The 19963-nt window shown below is 39.2% G+C and overlaps 1 protein-coding gene across 7 annotated transcripts in view; it reads left to right on the top strand.

Annotated features, from left to right (window-relative positions):
- Positions 1 to 19963, top strand: part of GRM1 (glutamate metabotropic receptor 1) — a 197495-nt gene that overhangs the window by 111930 nt on the left and 65602 nt on the right. For all 7 annotated transcript variants that reach the window (XM_068938806.1, XM_068938807.1, XM_068938809.1 and 4 more), the window contains exon 4: positions 18073 to 18308. In XM_068938806.1, the coding sequence (XP_068794907.1) occupies positions 18073 to 18308 (236 nt within the window). The remainder of the gene's footprint in view (positions 1 to 18072; positions 18309 to 19963) is intronic.

The raw sequence follows: 19963 nt of genomic DNA, 5'->3' as shown, positions 1-19963 counted from the left end.
ATACCTGGACCTCAGTGGCTCTTTCAGACATGTGTCCAAAAGGAGTTTCCATTAAAATGTTGAATAATTAGAACTTCAGTAACACACTGAAAAGAAGCATGTGTCTCATCTTCCTGGTCTGCAAAACTGTGATGAGTCTGTAGGACTGGTCATAGGACCTAAGCTGCTTTGTACCGCTCTGAAGATGCAAAGCTAAGGTGGATTTACAATGACTTTATACTGCCAGTGCAGAACAGAGCAGGAGGTTGCACTTGTATGTCTTGCTGGAAGATTTTCTGCTATTTGTGCACAGATTTGCTGGGAAATCAACATAACAAACTGTGCACTTAAAACACTAGTTTTTGCTGGCCCTTGTTTTCTGTCTGTACTTGGCTTATTAAGTACAATTCTTTGTTCTTGGCCCGGGGGGAGAAGGGTAGACCTGCCATTTTGTGCCTGTGTGCTTTAGGGGTTATTTGGTATTTTTAACAATTCTAGTTCCTGAAGGCGAGCAACTGGACTAGAATCTTCATTTCCGTATAACAAAAAATATTTGTTCAGCTCTTATGATTTCAGAGAAAGCTGGAAAAAGAAATATGTAACGTATGAAGACTCTAAAAAAGTCTCTGAAAATATTGTATATTGTAATATCTCTTAATTTGTAAACTTGTCTTACAGTTTTTTAGTCTGTGCTCATCAAATATTTGGGTTATTGTTAATGCAAAAATTCATAGGAACAATGTACTTGAATAGGATGTGAAGAAGTGACAATAAATAGGCGAAATATCCGATTCTTTCTTAAACACTTTTAACACTGAAGTATCATGTCTTCAGCTACTGTCCATTAGAATAAAAATGGAAAAGAAAGAAAAGCTTATTTTTGTATCATAGGTAACTTACCTCAGTTTCTGAGGTAGTAAAAAAGAATATCTTCTCCTGATCTTTGTTTTTGCTTTTAACAAATGAAAAAAAAAAAGAAGCTCTCTGCAAAGCAACTACCAACCAGTGAGGGCTAATATTGGCTGGTTTACGTCGATGAGATGGTGAGTGGTAAAGGAGGTCTGGGAGAGGAGAAAGGAGCAGTATATCCACTTCCATTACTGTTAAATGGGCACATTGGCTTTAAATGAGCTCATGCTTCACTACTACAACAGCAACAAGGTCCAGTTAAATAGGCTATGGGATTTCATAAGAAAAAGAAAAGATAAAATGAATCTGCCCCTATGCAGCTTCATTATTTTTATTTTTATTTTCTTTTAAGGAAAAAATAAAGGCGTCTACCGAAAAGACTGTCAAATTAACACTGGTATGTGCTTCTCTGGGGATTTCCTCGGTATACTATTTTAAAAGGTTATCTTATTAAACCAATTCCCATCAGTCCCCTGCCTGTCAAACCTTCCCTACAAAATAATCCTTGCTCTTCCTGGCCATTGATTAAAGATGCATATAATAAAGAAACGGCTATCCTCTCTTTGTTTATTAGAAAACATAGTCCCAAGGTTGTATTCATTGATGTCTGTAGATTTGGAGTCCTGAGGTAAAGACTTCTCCTCCAGAAAAAGAAAAACTGAGGTAGCAAATATTACTTTTACTGTCTACTAATTTCATTACTTTTTTCCAAAACACTTTCTTACCTTCCTATTTCCTTGGTTGGCAGAATTACATGGCACACATACATAATATATACACATGACTGTAATTTGTCAGAAGGCTATCTTTTTTGGGCTTGATATTTCGGTTCCACCCTGATGACAGCTCCACTTCTCCTCCTATTCTTTGTGCAAAAATATAGTTTCCTAGTTCTAACTATAATAGATATATATTTATGCATATGTACATATATGCACAAATATATATACATATGCATATATAAATGCAAATATGCATTTATTATAAAATCAGTAGGCAATAGACAAGCACCTAAAGCTAATACATCTGTTTGTTAGAATTCAAGTGTCTTGTAATACAGTTAAGCTTGGTGTTAATATAGCAATGGAAATAAGTCATAACATTCTTATAGTTTTCTCATTCTTTATCTCAGGTCAGTCTTCCAGGTACAATTCTGTTCTTCTTCTGTTAGAACTATGTAGTTCCCATTAATATAATGCCAGTCTTTCACAGATAGCTCTTTTTAGCCAATGTTCTAGTTTGCTGTATTTCAGTGGAGATTAAAATGCAGTTTCTAGCGTGCAAGCACCTGCCGTGCGTATGAAGATACTGGCTGTCATTCAAAAATCAATAACTATCAAAAATTCTCTTTCTGTTCATGCAGCTAGTGAAGCATTTTATGTTTCTCTGTCATTTATATCACAGTAATATCTTGTTGCCTTCATCAGATGAAGCCCCATTGGCTAGACAAAGTGAATGGGTGGGGAGGATGCAATGCAGAAAGGAAGAGCAACTGAGGAGATAAAAAAACAGGAGATGAGGAAGAGGAAAGGATGGGGGTAACAAGGGGATTCTTAGCCATAGCAGGAATCTCTATACCAGAGACAGCCCTGCATTGCAGGGTGGGAGACACAGAGGTAAGTGTCACAGGATGCAAACTTGGGTAACAAATAGAGTACATTTCCATTCATGTGTATTCCTTTTTTGGCTTGGCTCTCCCCTCCTGCCCCCACCCATGATAACAACTACAGTGTGAAGTGCACTGAACAAAGTTTACAAATTTATTTCAAATTCAATTTATTTTCAAATTTACAAATATATTCCAAAACTAATTCACAAACAAAGGCTAATTATAAATAAGGATATATTTGCTGAAGAAGTATATTTTGACTCTGATTTCAGTAAAAAAGTAGCTGCATGTCATAAAGATACTGTAAAACAAGCCATTGTTGTTTGTTTCTGTTCTTTCCATCAGCATTGCTTCCTAAATGTTGTTAAAATAGGGTTTGGGATCAAATATTTTTCCTGTCTTACAACTGGAAATAGGAATAATACCTATTGGATGGATTATGAATTATTTATACTATAGATAGCATTCTCTTCCCCACAGTAATTTGCTTCTCTCCCTCCATTTCTCCTCCTCCCCATCAGCTATAATAGCTTTTGGAAAATTATGATATCACCAATGCATTTATGTATCTGCTCTTAGCACACTTCTTTCTTAAGAACTCTCAAAATATCTTCACAGCAGCGTTCTTTCTAAGCAGTTGCATGCTTTGCCTATCATGAACCTTTGGAAAGCTAAACTATGAAAGTGACCTTGCTAGTAGCCTCATATTTCTGCCTTTCTCTAACTGAGCAGTGTTTTCCAGTGCTGAGCAATCTTATTTGCTTTCTGTTGTATTATTCAAATGAGTAAGTGCTATCAGAATAAAGTTAGAGGATTGAGAATCAATGCCATAGTACTCACTAAAGAAGAGTCATTTGATCCGTATAGAATAGATGATCCCCCAAACAGAAATGACTGTGAGACTTTCCTCCATATGCACTTTTCACCTGTGCACATTAAGTCTACCCGTGCTAGTTCTGAGTAGGATTGGCAGTAAGGAGTACTAATGCACCAGGAAGCAAGTAGGTAAGAAGGTAGCGGACTTAGCACAGGTGGCCATCAGTTGAAGGTAAAATGCACCCTGGAAAACTCAAAACTATTTTCCATTCTAACACAGCAGGAAGCACCTGAAAGTGCTGTGCCTGCTTGGCTTTTAATCATACCACAGGTTTGTCCCGAGGTAGTGCCAGCTGTGCAATCTCCCTTGACTCGCAGCTCGCAGGTCATAATACATAAAATCCATAGAGCTCTTTATCTGGCTCTGTCCTCTCCATCAATTTTTCTTCCTTTATCTTTTCTGTCTTTTTGCTAGCAGCAGTCCATCTGATATCCAAATTATTCAGAGCTTCAGCCTACTCTTCTTACATTTGCACAACAAGAGTATTTTTTTTGAAGAAACTATTTTCATTTCTTTTTTCCTCAATTCTGTTTTTTTTAATGTGAATATGACTTCTCTTGAGGAAGGTAGCTTTTATCAATTTTTCAGTGGATAAATACCAGGAATAGTTTGTATTTCGAATGTTTCTGAAGAACTAACTGCTTTTTCTGAGTTCCCATCAACATGGATTTAAAATTTTGCTTTCCGACTTTGTTGCTGGAGGTAAACTCAATTTAGTGTCTTCAGGATGGGTTCTTAAACTTTTAGACACCATTTAGCAATAAAGTAAAAGGAAATAATAAAATTGAAGACTTTTCAACTTCTCCATAGTTTTAGTTAGGTTTTCTTCCTTTTACTTCTGACCATCAGAAAACGGTAAGTGGTCCCATTTGTTGTCATGATGGTCATTTTCTCTTCTGCCTGCATAAGTACTGCATGTTTCTGGTATGTATGTGTTATGTGTGAAACAGAAACATTCAGAAAGTAATGTTTCCAATTCCTATTTAAGAGACTTTAATATCACTCTGAGGACCTGAAAACAGAAAGAGAAGCGCCAGCTGTGGGATCAGTCAGCTCTTGGATGAATACTGTCAAATGCTCTGCAAACCATTTTTCGCATCATGTGCACAGAACTGAAGCACCTCAATGAGGATCCAGTTTTCCTTTAGTATTCTTTATCCAGTTATTAATCATTCTCTGTTAAGATTTTCCAACATTAAAAAGGGCTAGGTCGTTCCTATAAAGAGTCTAATATGTTTTGTGGATTTTCTCTTTGCCCATATGTGCTTTAGTGGTGTTATTTTGCCTTTCCTCTTGCACTTTTCCTTGCCCATAAAGGCAGCAGTTTTACTCTGAGGAAGTTTCTGCACTGTGTCCTTCAGGTTTCTTTTCTTAACTCCTACTACTGCATGAAGCCAAGTGACAATTATCTTTCTTATGTGGATCCATATCCATTCCTTTTCCCTGGGTGGGAAAGCTATGTGTGGTAGAAATACCTGTGAGCAAAAAGGGAAAGTGTTTCTCTCTCGTTGTGTATGGAGCCTTTCCTCTTGCATAACACAATCTTTCCCTAGTGTGCCCTTGTGCAAAAGCCAGACAAAATAGGAGTCTATTTTAAAAAAAAAAAGCTTACAGTAAGTTGTGACATCACTGCTAAGTAATAACAGTTGATCCTAGGAACACTTTGATTGTTTTGAGGTCAATAGATTAATCAAATAAAATATAAAAGAAGTTTTGGCTTCAGAGTTAGAAGCCTAAAGTTTAAGTCATAAGTTATAGCAGCAGATTTGTTGACTCTAGTTATCTGCAACTTGGGCTTTCCATAATAACCTAAAGACAATGGTAGGAGTGAGCCAAGCGAGACTGCATGGATGACATAGCTTGCTGAAAGCTCTAAATGGAATCACGGGGGTGAAATATTTTTTGAAAAGCTTATTCAAAGCCCTATTCTGGGTGGAGTTTGGATTAGGAGAGCTCTAGGAGTCTTTTCCAACCTAAATTATTCTATGATCCTGTAAATAAAAGGCAAGATCATGCAAAAGCATAGGACCTACATCAGAAACAAAGGCCTCTTCCTTTCATGGGAAGAATGTGCGTTAAGGGAAGACAAAGACCCCAGCCACCTCCTAGAGCAACCTTACGGGCCTGTAGAAAAGAATTTGAAAAGCAGTTATGAGAAGGACCAAGGAGGTGGGGTCAGCGGCCGATTCCTGTAGGACCATCCGTATAAAGTAAAGAATCTAAGTTCCAGAAGAGAAAAAGGGCTTTTTATCTTCATTCGGTTTGGCCAGAGGACCGTGGCCTGGCTATGGCCAGTGTACAGAGAGACTCAGGGTGTGTTTGTAGGGAAACAGTATCATCAGCTGCTTGCTAAAACTAAAGCCTGAACTACTACACCTGCCATTTAAAATGATGGATACCTTCAAGGTTCAGAAGTGCTGCCAGTGAACGTGGCTGTTTAATTATGTCGTTAATCAATTTTTGTAAACACTGTGCTTCAGTTGTATAAGCCAGAGAAGAAAAGAAGAATTATTGTAGCGTCAGTGAGTCACCTGCAGGCCGATGGCCTGGCCCTGGCCCCGTGGCCTGGCCCGGCCCGGCCCGGCCAACACGGGGCCTTATCTGACCCTGGTCACCTTTCCTGGCCCATGGACGCGTCCCATCCCCAGCCCTGCGGTGGTGCCCGCCGCCCCCCACCTGGGGCTGGGGCTGCCTCGGCTGCCCCCAAGCCCTACGCCCTCGGGGCGGGTGGAAGGACGGGCCCTGGTGGCCAGCTCCGGCCCGGCCCTGCCGGCAGCCACTGCCATCTCTGTGGCCTGACACTCAAGCTAAAACGGCCAAAGGCCCTCGAGGCCGTGTCAGAGACAGAATTGCTCAGATAAACACTGTAAGTAATTGTTGACAAACGTTTCAGGTATCTAGAAGTACATACTGGATGTGTGATGCAACTGTAGTTCAAGTCGCTATTGAACCAAGCACTCTCAGGCAGTGCATTTAACCATTATACTGTGACCATTCGTCTGTGCTGTTTCTTTGCTAAAATCCCAGAAAGATCTGCAGCAAGCACAGATGTAATAACAAACGTGACACCCTTGTTTGTGCAGAGTATTTCTGGTTTGCAGGTGGCCGAGTTTACTTATTCACAGATATCCCGGCTTGTTGAGTTTGAGCATTTCCATTGCCTCCCAAAATTCATAAAAAAGCAGTCATGCAAAAGTAAAGAAAAATGTTTACCCAATTATTTCATCTTATCTTGTCCTTCTTGGGACCAGTCAGAAACTGGCTTGGGTCAGGTTGAAAAGGTGCAGGTAAAGAAAACTCTTTGCGGAGGAAAGGTGGATGGAAAAGATGGTAGAAAGGGAGATTTACTGTAAGTAAGGGTTAGGAGCACTTCTGTTTATCACATACGTGTGTGAGGATTGAGATCCCCCCGCCCCCGTCATCGCATAACAGCTGTGTTGTCAGGGGTGAAATGTATAAACTCACATTTAAGTGGATTCTGTGTATCCTTACTGACTCAACGATTTAAGTAACAAATCCACTAAGCACTCTTGATCTCACCAATAAAAAGTCTGATTTTAGAAAAGATATCCATACCTATTGCGTAGGACAATTCTTCTGATTCAAATGTAGCTTGAGGTCATGAAGGAAAGAGCTGCCCTTTCCCTCTCCAGAAACGGACAAAGAATGATTTTTTGTTTTATCAGTCTTAAGAGTTAATCTGATTACCTTATGCGTTTATTTGGCATTTTGGTAATTTAGACCCTTTGAAATACTAAGTCCCTATTAATTATGACTTTGATTGTTGTATTTTTTATATTCTTATTTAGTCTAATGAAGTGTTGGTACTTTATTCAATGATATATTTACTTAGTTATAGCATACCTTACTTTGCCCATTGAACATACAATATAAAAAAATCTATAGAACTATTTTACCCTTGCAATTTTAAGCATGTTCCAAGTATAAGAATACATATAGTCTATGCAAGGTTTTGGCAAACCCTCTACCCTTTTTCTAAGTGTACATCTGTTCTCCTCACAATTTTATTAATGTTTATAACAAACTACTGATTTTTACTCTTTTTTTTTTATAATATCTTTAATATACATTTCTGTTTAGCATAAATTACAATGAAACCTGTAGCTTTTAGAAATTCTTGACTTACGTTGTTACTCTCTTAAACACATAGATAGGCCTATATACTAGTCAATTAATTTTTCCTAGAAGAAAATGATTCAGCGGGTGCTTTTTCTAATTCCTAGATAGTCAGGCTACTGCACTGCTGTGTGCTAGCTCTGTTTTTAAGTACACATCTCACTGCAGCTTCCCAAACTCTTGATGCCCCAAAATGAGGTTACTGTGGGATGTACTGAAATACCACTCAGTTATCGCATGCTAGTGGGAGCCTGTGTGTGAACCTTTTCCTTACAGCAAAGAATAGCTGTCATCCTGGTTGACTCACTGAAGCCAGGTAGCATGAGTAACATGTAAACAATGAATGCGAAACTTACAATCTAGTCTTCAGGAAGAGTCATTGAAACAAGACGGCACATTTCGGTGGTTCCTCTGAGCAGGATAACCTGCTCATTTCCAGATGTTTTCTGGGCATATTTTGATTTAATATGGATAGGATACCCAAAAGACTTCTGCTCTCTGCTGTAGTTCTGACTGATAAGAACAAACAAATTTGAGGAGCAGAGGTTAGCTAGGTGATAATAGGCTAAGCTTTGTTCAGACAAGCAGATGATAGTACTTAGAATTCTTATTTCACGTTTGTTCACCTACTTGGATAAACGTTTATAACTTTAAGAAAGCAAAAAGTGCAGAAGAATAAATCAGTAATACTTTTACATGCTTTTAAAATGCTTTAAAACAGTTACTCTGGGTCAGCTGGAAGAAGTGAATTGTTAGAAAAAATATTATTCAAGGCTAATTATACCTTGTTTATGTTTGGTAACTGTTCATGAGCATATTGCTTAATCTTCAGGTGAATTCATTATTCAAATTATTAATCAATTTCTTGGTTTGCAAATGGTCTGTTCATTGCAGACACTATGCAACGTTATGTTAGTAGGTTACCCAAGTCACATGATTTTACTTTATTCATTCTGTGAAAGTCTTGAAGTATTACTTAATTCACTCACTGGAACATTTAGATGCTTAGACCATCCACTAACATAATATGAATTGGATATTTTACATAGGAATATATAATTTCAGATGAATTTTTTGTAAATTTTTATAAATATCACTTTAATAAACATCCACAATAATGTTCAAGTATTGAACATTACTTGTTCGAATGTTCAAGTATCCACAGAAAACATGAAAGAAAAAAATGCAGATGGCCAAATTTAGCCTTGATTAATAGTTTCACAGATTTTGAGATTCAATTATGATTTTCATCATATTTCTCCTTTTGTTTTTCATTTCATTTAAGCTGATGTTTTGAAGCCCAGGATAGTATATTTTGATATGGAATGGATAACATGATCTGCTGAGTACAGGGAACTGATTTTGGAATAACAGCTACCTATTCTACTGCAGAAAATGGTTTAATTTAATAGTTATCAAAATAATGAGCAGTTTCTGCATGGAAGTGTGTGCAAAGGTACAGTTTTCAAGCATGAGCGTGGAAATTGTCTTCCAGGTCCTAAGAACCGATGAGAATAACTAAATGCAAAATGTAGGATGCCTTCTTTAGATCTGCATATTTAGAATTTAATTTCCATTGAAAAAAGGGTTATAAATTCTGTGTATATTTCTCTTAAGCATTATCCCATGAGAAGGTTAGACTGAGAGATGATTTGAGGGAATTGTGAGAATATAAAACACTAAAGGAAAATTCTAGACTATCTTATGAAAGTCAACATATAGGGAAAATCTGAAATCTTTAATTAAAGGTATATCTGAGTGCAGCACAGTCTGTGAGAAAAGGGAAATGGAAAAGTGATTCTAAGACGCTTTCTTATTTCCCTATCCTTCAGTCTCCACAAACAAAACAGGAAGAGAAGGAAGGAAACGTGCCCCTGTTTTGGCCTGCAGTTAGGGAGGACATCCATGAATTAGCCTTAGGAAGCACAACAAATCCACATCCAAGCACCCAGCAGGCTCTGCTGGGGTGGCATGGAGGAAACAGAACCAAGTCTTCACTTATTCTCTGCACCTGCCTGTCCGTTTCTAGCCTGTTTCCTCACCATAGGGTATCTCTCTTCTCAGACCTTCAGATGTGGCCCCAACACTGGAGTAGTTTGCAAGTGGCTGGAGCAAAGGTAGAAGGCGCTCTATTTCCTTTTATACCTGTGCCTGATTGTGCAGAATATACTTCAGCCTATGATACCAGGCAGGATAAAATTCCTACTTAGAATATCGCTTCCTATCTATCCTCCCTGAAAGGATCTACAGTCAAGCTCTTTGTGGCAGGAACTATCCCTTATTACCTGTAAGCATTGCGCAGTGGAACCTCCTTGCACATAATCTGCAGCACAGCTGCAACAAAAGGTTAAAAAATCCTCAAGAGTTGATATAGAGAATCAAAGGTAAAACTCTTTATTTGCAGATTTGGGTTTATTGATGAGATGTTAAAAATCTTGGTTTGAGTTGCCCTGATTGGAGCCAGGAGCACCTTCTATGAGCCACAGTGCTAAGATGAAGGCTTCCCGTTTGTGCGTTCTTGTTTAAAACTGTCTTCCCTATCTTCCTCCCTACACATACTTTCATTTGGACAAGAGATTGCACATTCGCAATGCTTCATGTTGTGAATTTCAAATATGCAGAGCAAGGATTCAATCCTCTTGACGGGCTGGGGTAGAATCATGTGTACAGCTTGTGAAAACTCAGCTATTGCCTCAGAGAATATATGTATGGCTGCTGATTTTCGAAGATGTGCACCACTGTGTACCCTTGAGAACGGTAAAACCTTTCCTGCATAAAAACAGTAACCACGTTTACATAAAGCTGTACATGCCAATCGCATTAAGAATTTTCACAGCAAAGACTCCCCAAGATCATGCCTGCATGATAGACAGTTAGATTACATTATGTAAATTTCATGTAAATGTATGCACAGCGTATGATAATTAAAACCTTCCTAAACACATATTTACAAAATAGACAATCCATCATGGTCCATGAGGTTATAATCTACATTTTTAAAATGAACAGTGCAAAAACTCTGAAAATTCACACAAAAATGAAAGATAATCATCTGAAACATAATGACCTATCATTTATCAACTTAAGTTCTTTACAGTGTGTCATTCATTCATTCATTCAAAAAAAATCCCTGATTTGCTAACTAAATATTGGAAATCCTTACCAACAGCTTGTGCTAGCATAAAATATAAAAAACTAATGCACTGGTGTGATTGCAGGCCATCACTAATCATGGACAGGAAGTAAAAAATTCCATATGCAGTTTTATGCAACAGAACCTGGCATGAACAGAAAATTTACCAAAAAATATGACTAAGTACTCACAGAAAGTGGCCCTGTGAATTTTTTTGGACCATTTCTTTCTATTTCACCTAGAAAATGCCGCCTCTTGCAGGACATTAGGGTTCATACCATGATGGGGTACACATACAGTTGTTGCAAAGGGTATAGTGTTAACAGTGCACAGTTAATCCTGCCAATCACTTTCTGAAACCCAGTGGTACTCTCTAGAGATGTCCAGCCTAAGTCTTGACCGTGTTTGACATGTTCTTGAGCCTGTAGGCCATGCCAAGGTGCCCACAGTAGCATACCAGCACTGCGTGATATGTGAGTCTAAAATCAATAACTGCACAGTCTGGCAGCAAATGCTCCTTAGTTGCTCCTCTTGTACCTGGCAATGGGGAGATGGTCAAGATGGCAGTCTTCTCTCACCCCCTTACTTTTCACTGCTTTCCAAGGAGAAGCTTAAGTGGTTTTCTCTTCCTGCTTCCAGTTCTTAAAGCTGATATTTTGATGATGCTTACAGCTGATTTGAATCTGCACTCATCTCATGAAAATCAACAACCAGGAGAAATCTAGGGGCTGGAATTCAAGGAACGTTTGAGCTCAGCCTAGTTTGTGGGGAAAGGGAGTGGAGATGAATCCCCCAGTATCCTGTGACACCTGCTGTAAGAGGTGGACAATTTGGGAGACTGATGACGCCTGCCTACCTCCACCTCTGGCTGCAGAAGCAAAAATACTGGTCTGTTTACCCCTTTTCTCTTTCAGTTGACAAGATTTAGTAAATTCCTTGTTCTGAGTCTTCTGTTTTTGAGAAGGTCAGCCAGTGTTCAGCAAGCCCCAGGTTATAGCATGACGACATGCAGCCTTCCAGCCTGATCCTGCCAGCAGTGAGATACAGGATAATCTTTATCCATGGGACTAATTGTACTAAGATAACCAGTATTACTCACACATACAGAGGTAAGCCTGTGTTTTAAGTACATATGATGTTGGAACTGAGGAAGGCTGTCCCACTTTTTAAGATGGGTATATAGGACTGGTGATTTAGCTGAATGAATGAGTGAGTGTCCTTTTGTGTCTTAGGTTTGATATAATACTCAATAACAATAATTTTCAGCATTTTCCAGCTTTCTGTTTGCCAATTTCTGATTTACGAATTCTGGACAGGCTCCATTTTCTTTCCATGGGGTCTTCTGTGTGAAGCACATATTACATGGGCACTGAATATTTTTGATAGAGTTGTTCTTTGCCAGAAAAGATTTCCATCCTCCTTCACAATAAGCTAATTTTGTTTTCTCTTTCCCACATATCAGACTGGCAAAATAAAGATTTTTTTTTTAAATCTACTGTCAGAAGAGAGTGCCTGAGCAGCCACTTACAGTGTTTTTTCCAGATTACTCTGGATCTGATACTGCTGCCTTTGCTCATATTAAGTAGCAATAGGATATACTGATTTTTTGGTGGAGTTGCCTGTGAAATTATCTCTCCTGACACGCTGGTACTTTCTGGGTTGGTCACATGCCGGCCTGTGAATTTCCATGCATTCTGCCAGTATAGCACACATGAGGTCATTAAAACTGTACTCTTGCATGCATATATAAGAATCCGTGCTGGATTTTAGAGCTGGGCACTACCAGAGGAGATTTTTTATAAACAGCTAGAGAAACAAAAGTCGCAGGCTTCCTGCTCTGACCAGCCATTCAGAACACTGGCATTTGTCAGAACCAAGTCACAGACTGTTTAAACTCCACTTATCACTACTTTGGGATTTGTAGCATTTTGAAATATCTCTAAATAAGCAGTGTCTGATTACCACCCAGAAAAGTGGTTTTGCGAAAAGGCACTTTCCAAATAAAATGTCAAAATATTCCTGGATATAATCATTTTGCTTTAAAATAAAGATACTGACATAAGTAACAAAATGGCCTTGGCACTTTATTGAATGCTGATTTTTTTTTTGAGTGGTGCTGTCCTCATATTTAAATCTATTAGAAGTTTAATATAGCAGTAGGCCAGCTGGCAGCCTGAAGAGCAATGGTTAGAATCACAGAATCACAGAATTACAGAATGGTTGAGGTTGGAAGGGACCTCTGGAGATCATCTAGTCCAACCTCCCTGCTCAAGCAGGGACCTCTAGAGCACATTGCCCAGGATCACATCCAGATAGGTTTTGAATATCTCCAGTGAAGGAGACTCCACTACCTCTCTGGGCAACCTGTGCCAGTGCTCTGTCACCCTCACAGTGCCCAGAATTGGACACAGTACTCCAGGTGAGGCCTTACCAGGGCTGAGTAGAGGGGCAGGAAACGTGTTTTGTGGGAGTGGAAGCAAAGTATATTGATGCGTGCTTTAGTTTTGTGGAAAGGAGAGAAAAGCAAGAATCTAGACTGTGATCCACCTAAGCAGGAATGCACCCCTGCAGGGAAGCTCTGTGCACCAACTCTTGGAAGTCTGAAACTAACACTCCTAATTTAAATAAACATAACTGCATGTAACACTGTTTTTTAAACTGGGTGAAAAATAGCCCCTAGCACTGGAACAGAATCCATCTAAAAAGAAATGAAATCATTTTAGTATGACTGATTTATTTGCCCTTATAATAATAACAACATCTGCTCTAGGTAGAAGGACTATTGCAAAAGTAATTCATTTAGCATTTATAAAGGGCTTTTCACTCTTAATTTCTTTTATGTTTTATGTGTCTTGCCCAGTACAGCAGGAAAAAAAAATGTTATCACCAATGCAAACCTCTTAAGAAAATACTGCATTTGCTAATGCTGAGGGGTTTGGCAGAGCTGCCAGTGATGCAGACCTTCAGACACAAGCATCTAAATCCGTTGCCCTCTATGATCTTGCCTTATGAGGGTGCGAGGATCAAATTGCCAGTTATAGTTTCCAGGACTGACAAACGCATTTCATTTTCTTTACCAGTGAAAGGATGATATCTCCCACAAAAATCACAGAGCAGCTTCTTCATAAACAATAGCATATTTTCTTTTTGCTTGTTTGTTTGCCTGTTTGGAAAAAGCATCTGGAAAAGTAATGATCTGAATGCTGTACTGGGAAGCAGAGCAGAACTGCTACCGCACTGTTTAGAGTTAAAGTCCTGAAGAGATGAAAATAGACTACTTGATTGCTGGTTGTCTCATCAGCCCTTGTGAAAAGCAGCTGACAGTGTTCATGTTTGGAAGAGGAGAGAAAATTGGAAATCCATTATATTTCTCCTGGTGTTTTAGTCATAAGAACGTATGTGGCTGCAGTTCAGAAAATATAGTGAGTCTAAAGCGTTTTAGCTACAATTCAGAAATGTCCAGTGTAATATGTCATCAGGATAGTAAATTGGTTAAAAAAGGAAATTGCTTCATTTCTTCAAACTCAGTCTGTGCTAATGGGAAATAGGAGCTTCTGAGGCTTACCCAGGGGTAACTCTGGGGGTTTTCCCCTTTTTGCCTGATTCCTATTTATGACTGAACGCTGGCATTTGGATTTGGCTTCGTGAGTGTTGGCCACCAGATTTGAACTTCGACTGAGAGCAGCTTGCAGAAAATTAGTGACTGCGTTGACTGCGATAAACACCACAAAACTGTAAGGAAAGCAGTTGGTTCTTTTTCTGCTAACAGAGAACAGAGTGGTTGCTGGTTTGACACCCACACACTTGTCCCTCCCTCACTGCTTCTGTTTTCACATTATAAACACCCTCATAGAATTTGCGATCAACTATTGCGCAAGATACCAGCTGTGTTTCAAGGCTAGACTGTGACACAAAACCTGCAAAGGACAGTCATCAGAGAAGGCAGCTCAGGCAATGGATGTTGGGCCACGTTGTCATGCCAATAAGCAGCTCTACTGTTTCAGGCATGAGTTCACGAAATGGGCAGTAAAGGCACATGGGAGAGACGCACAAGGAACATTCAGTTTTACTTGCCGCTCAGCAGGATAAAAAAGGGAAAGTAGGTGGAAAGTACTAGATTCTGACAATAAAAGAATAGTATGCGCTGCCTTTTAATGAGATTTCATTTTTTTTCCCTTGGATCAGCTATTGGTTTTATGATTGTATCGCTGATGTGCACATTATCATCTGGCCTTTAATATCATGGTGTTGCTCAGCATTAGAAACATCAAAATTTTTAACACTATTTTTTGGTATGCTATTCACTCATTCAAATAGCACTAATGATGCACAATATTCAGACAATTTTTTTCACACACTAAAAAGAAATTTAGTCAGAGATTATAAAAAGATTTTAGGTCTCCAATAATTGTCCTCCCACCACTGCCTGTTAAGCTGCTCAGGCTCCCTTGGGCAACTTTCAGCACTGCCAGGAATCTGCAGCTACCGAGATGGCATGTGTCCCCTAAGAGATCAGAGAGGGACTCTCTTTTGCTCCTTGACTTTACTGGAAGTAGAGCAAAGCTCCTATATTAACCCCAACACAAATTAACACTTTTTTTTTTTGGTTCCAGTGCCTTTTCTTCACATTTGGTTGGGCACATGGCTTTTCAGATAGTTTTAATAATTTGAGGAAACTGAAGAGAGAACAAAAAAAAACCAGTTATGGACTAGAAGGAGACAAAGAAACATGAGATGACAGTCCGTGTTCCAATTTGGTGAGCTTTTCCACCAGCTGCACTCAAAGAACTTGAGATGCATTTTCTTTCACCTTTGCAGAAAAGCTCTACTTCATCTTCAGAGTTAATGTGGCAATCTTCCAAGCCAAACTTACAGGGGAGAGGAAATAAATCATTCTAATGTTTGGCTGATAGGAATCCCAGCACTAGAGAAACTACCTCCTTTCTAGAAAATCTTTTAAAAAATGACCTGGTTTACCTAATCTTTTTGACTCAGTGATGTTTCTGTTTGATTCTACAGTTTACAACCCATAAACATTGTGACATATAATGAAGTAATCATGCAATTAGATGTCAATTAATTATGCTGTAAGTGACCTCTTGCTTGTTTTTCCCCCACACAAGAAGAAATAAATGTGATGTCTTTTAGTTCCTTGTGCTAGTTTGTGACTTGAACTATGTGGAATTTAAAAAGCTGCTTCTCCTGGTTTTGTCTTTGTAAGGTTAGCTAGACTGTGGTGCAATATGAGGTAGTAAGGGTATGCTGTGCATCTTACTAGTTGTCCAAAGCATGTGGGCAAGTGGGGCAGGAAGCAGGAATGGAAAAACTGAGGCTCTTGAGCTGTGTGCACTTCTATGGCAGTCAGTTCAACTGCAGCGTCAGGTCAAGATCAGGCCAGGTGATTATCAGTAGGCCTGTACTGGTACAAAGGCAGCACTTGGGTAACCCATGTCACTGGCTGTGGGAGGAAATGATCCGGTAGGTACTACTAGGTTGGGCTCATCCTGGCAGAGTCACTTTGGGATGCAGCGTCGTGCCAGCCCCAGCCCTCCACGGGACACTCATGCCATTGCTGTCTCCCTCATGTGAACTTCTCCCTGCACCTCCCGCTGTTCTCAGCTCTCACATTGCATGTGAGATGCAATATGCATGTGTATGTATCTAATGCCACTTAGCTATATGAAGAATTTGGTCAGTGGCTTGTAGGCTCAGAAAGTTTGCCCACTCCTACTGCAAGGCCTTTACAAGGAAGACAAAGAAAGGGGAACAAAGAAGAAATCCTGACTCGAAGGTGCCATGCAGTGCCATCTAATAGTATAGCTTTGTGGGTCCCATGGCCCAAGCTGAAAAGAATCTGTAGATCCTTTTCTGTAGTCAGTGGGTTGCCAGATGTCATCTATCTTATGATGTCATGTATGGGACCAGTGTCCCATATGAAGACATTCAGTACATGGCCTGTCCTGTATTTTCATGGAGACCTACCATTTTTTTCTAGGTGTCAGCAGCACAGATTCTGGAAGTTCAGAAATGCAGCAGTTAACATGAATGGCAGCTATTCGGTCTGGAGGCTGGGGGCCCAAGACTCACACTTACACCATTCATAGTCACTCTACACTTGTTGGACTGGTACCGTGACAGAACTTGCTATTTCGAATGTTGTCTATTTTCCGTTTTGGAGTTCCTGCCACCTCTGTGCTGAGTGCCTCATGAATGAATGTCCTCAGCTGGTATGGGCTACAATCCTATGCTCTTCTCAAGGAACTGTGTAGGAGGCTCCTAATATGGAACTTCTTTCAGTCTGTCCAGGGTTCAGGACAGTCTGTGAAGGGCTGCTTTTGGACGAAACAGCGATTTTTGTTTTAGCAGTCAATAACATTTTTCCTCTAGAGCTCTTTGTTGCTGAAAGTACTTATCTCTCTGCTTTTCACAGCAGCACTGCTGCTGGTTTGATGATGAATAGATACAGCTAGATCAGAGATACCAAAATAATCTTCCTCCCGTAATATGACCAGCCTATTAGAATTAACCATAGGCTGACTTATATTTTCACTTAAATCAAACTGTGATACCACTGTGTTCAGGAGACCCTAATAAGAATTGGAGAATGACACTAAATTAATGGACTTCCAGTTAAGACAACTAAACTAAAACTCAGATGCTAAGCCCGAAGGACTTTATTCAGGCTGACTAAAATAGAATTTCCATCAACTAATATCCTCAGAAAAGATTTTTTCTTCAGGTTCTTAAGAGCGCCTTTGTGCTTTGGCATGATTGGCTTAGATTGACAATAGAATAAATAAACAAATGAACGAACAGAAAAGTACAATAGAAAAGCCATTTTTCATTAGAAAAGCCTATTTTCACAGATCCCTTACAGTGCAAGCATAGCATGTGGTTTTCTTTTTAGTTTATTCAATTTTATGAAGTATTCTTGTTCCATTCTCCCCAACATGAGGCATTTCTCGGTTTGTGTTTGATTTGAATTACTCTTCTAGCTGTAAGATCCATGCATGCAGAGATATCTTCTGCAAAACACCTAGGATTCTGCTTTGGTTTCCTTTCCATCAATAATAATTCTTCCAGTTTCTACCCCTTACAGGACAGCCTAAATAAGGCAGAATCTTTTCAGTTATAAAGACATCACATTATGCTATATCCAAAACCCCTTTCCAGGGAGAAAAAGACAGATCTTCCTCATTCCAGATGAGTTAATGAGGACTCAGCATGAAATTAGTCATGCCTGCTCATTACAGAAGTCTCCATTACTGTTCTTTCTTCTTTCTATCTCTGTCTAAATTTTAAATCTGCCTGGAACATGCTTTAGATTTCCCCATAACCACATTTCTGAGGCTGCCAGCATGCCTTTGGCTAGTTGCTTTTTCAAAATAAGCTTCCTGACTCTGTGTAACAGGTTTTTCCTCTTTGCAGTGATGGCTGGGCAGATAGAGATGAAGTCATTGAAGGTTATGAACCTGAAGCAAATGGAGGCATCACTATCAAACTGCAGTCTCCAGAGGTCTTGTCGTTTGATGACTACTATCTGAAGCTGCGGCTGGACACCAACACTCGCAACCCCTGGTTTCCCGAGTTCTGGCAGCACAGATTTCAGTGCCGCATCCCAGGGCACCCGCTGGAGAACTCCAACTTCCAGAAGAACTGCACCGGTAACCTCTCAACTATTTTCGCATTTCAATCTGTGCTCTGGTGAAAATTTGTCTCTGTGGGTTTTGGGGGTAATTTTTGATTTGTTTGTTGTTTTCAAGTGTATAAATCACTAGTGAAAAGTGTCAGCCTCAAACCACGTAGACTTAAACCCCAACTCTGGGAGGAGTATTTCTGGTGCTGGCTGCACAGCCTCCTGTCAACACAGCTCTGCTTTGTCACAGAGCAACTTGTTGCCCTCTCAGGTTTTAGGTCTATGCTGAAGCTGACAAGAATGCCTGAGTTTGTGATATGGATGCCTGGCCCCAATGGTGAAGTTATTCAAGATCCAGGGAAGTGAAAAATCACAGATATTTTTACACTTTGAAATCTAGACCTGGAAAAGATCAGTACCTCAATCCATGGCCAGATAAACAGCCTTATCCTTAGTTTAGTAGACACACAGGTGAAAACAGAGACAAAATAAGAAATGAACCTTTCTGGTCCAGCTGACCAAATATAGGTAGCCATTAAATTTTAACAAAAATTAGGAACAAATTTAAACATTTTTTTCCAACATTAGTTTTTTATGACCAGATAAATGGTCAAGAAACTTATTGAAGATATTATGGCAGAAAACAAATCGAAGGAAAGTTGAAAATCCTTAAAACTGGCCAGCTAATCATTTGATTCACCCTTTCTTTTCTTCATCAATTAAAATACCTGTAGTTTGTTTCCACCACATAGCACTCATATAAAAAGTACACTGCCCTACAGGTAGAAGGGACTATCATCTCACAGCTAGAGAAGTGTATCTATGAATTGGCAGATTTCCTCTTCCATGGCAGAAACAGAGGAAATAAATCAAAAATATTTCAGGAAGATTAACTTCATTAATAAATTGGGAGGGATCTTTTTCTATAAAATATTGCTGAATATTTTCTGCAAATATATGATGTGCAGTTTATGAATATTTCATTTGTAGTTAAAAAATTATTTTAATAGTGAGTCAGTTTTAAACAAAACTAGTAAAGTTTGTCTTTCCATGGATTTGTGTCCTATCCTTTACATTTCGCCCCTCTACCCCTCTAGCTGATATTAGCAGTAATCTCAGTTGCTCTTCATGTTCCCCCAAGCTGATCCCAGCATTTCTAGTTCCTCCTTTCTCTATTACCAACACTTCTTAAAAACACCTTCCACATTACCTTTGATTTTCTTCCAATTCCTGTTATTAACAGCTGAGTCACATGAATAAATATTGTGACTGACTCAAAAATGAACTGATGTGCTGGCTGGCAGACTGGCTGGCCTATTCTGTGTGTGGAGGGGCTAATAGCATGCCAAACTAGACAAATAATTATTGAGGCTGTCTGATATTTTTTCCTTAGTTGGATCATTAACTCCAGGTCTACCAAAATGATGATTTAGATTATATATATTTAATTGTTTTTGAGACTGCTTCAGCTCAGTCAGAAGGTGTTGGCCAACATTGCAGAAATTACTGTCTGGAGGCTGAATGATGGAATGCAAATGTATAGCCTTATTTCTTAAGAAAAGAAGCTTAAAACTGCATTGTTTTGGTTATTCCATTCACAGAAATAAATTTCAAGTTAATACCCCGTAAAAATGTCTAGTTTCTGAGGAATCTCAGCAGCTCTTTTAACCATACGTAGTTTGT

This window comes from Struthio camelus, chromosome 3 (assembly GCF_040807025.1).
Source record: "Struthio camelus isolate bStrCam1 chromosome 3, bStrCam1.hap1, whole genome shotgun sequence".
NCBI lineage: Eukaryota > Metazoa > Chordata > Aves > Struthioniformes > Struthionidae > Struthio > Struthio camelus.
This window is presented reverse-complemented; position numbering and strand designations above follow the sequence as displayed.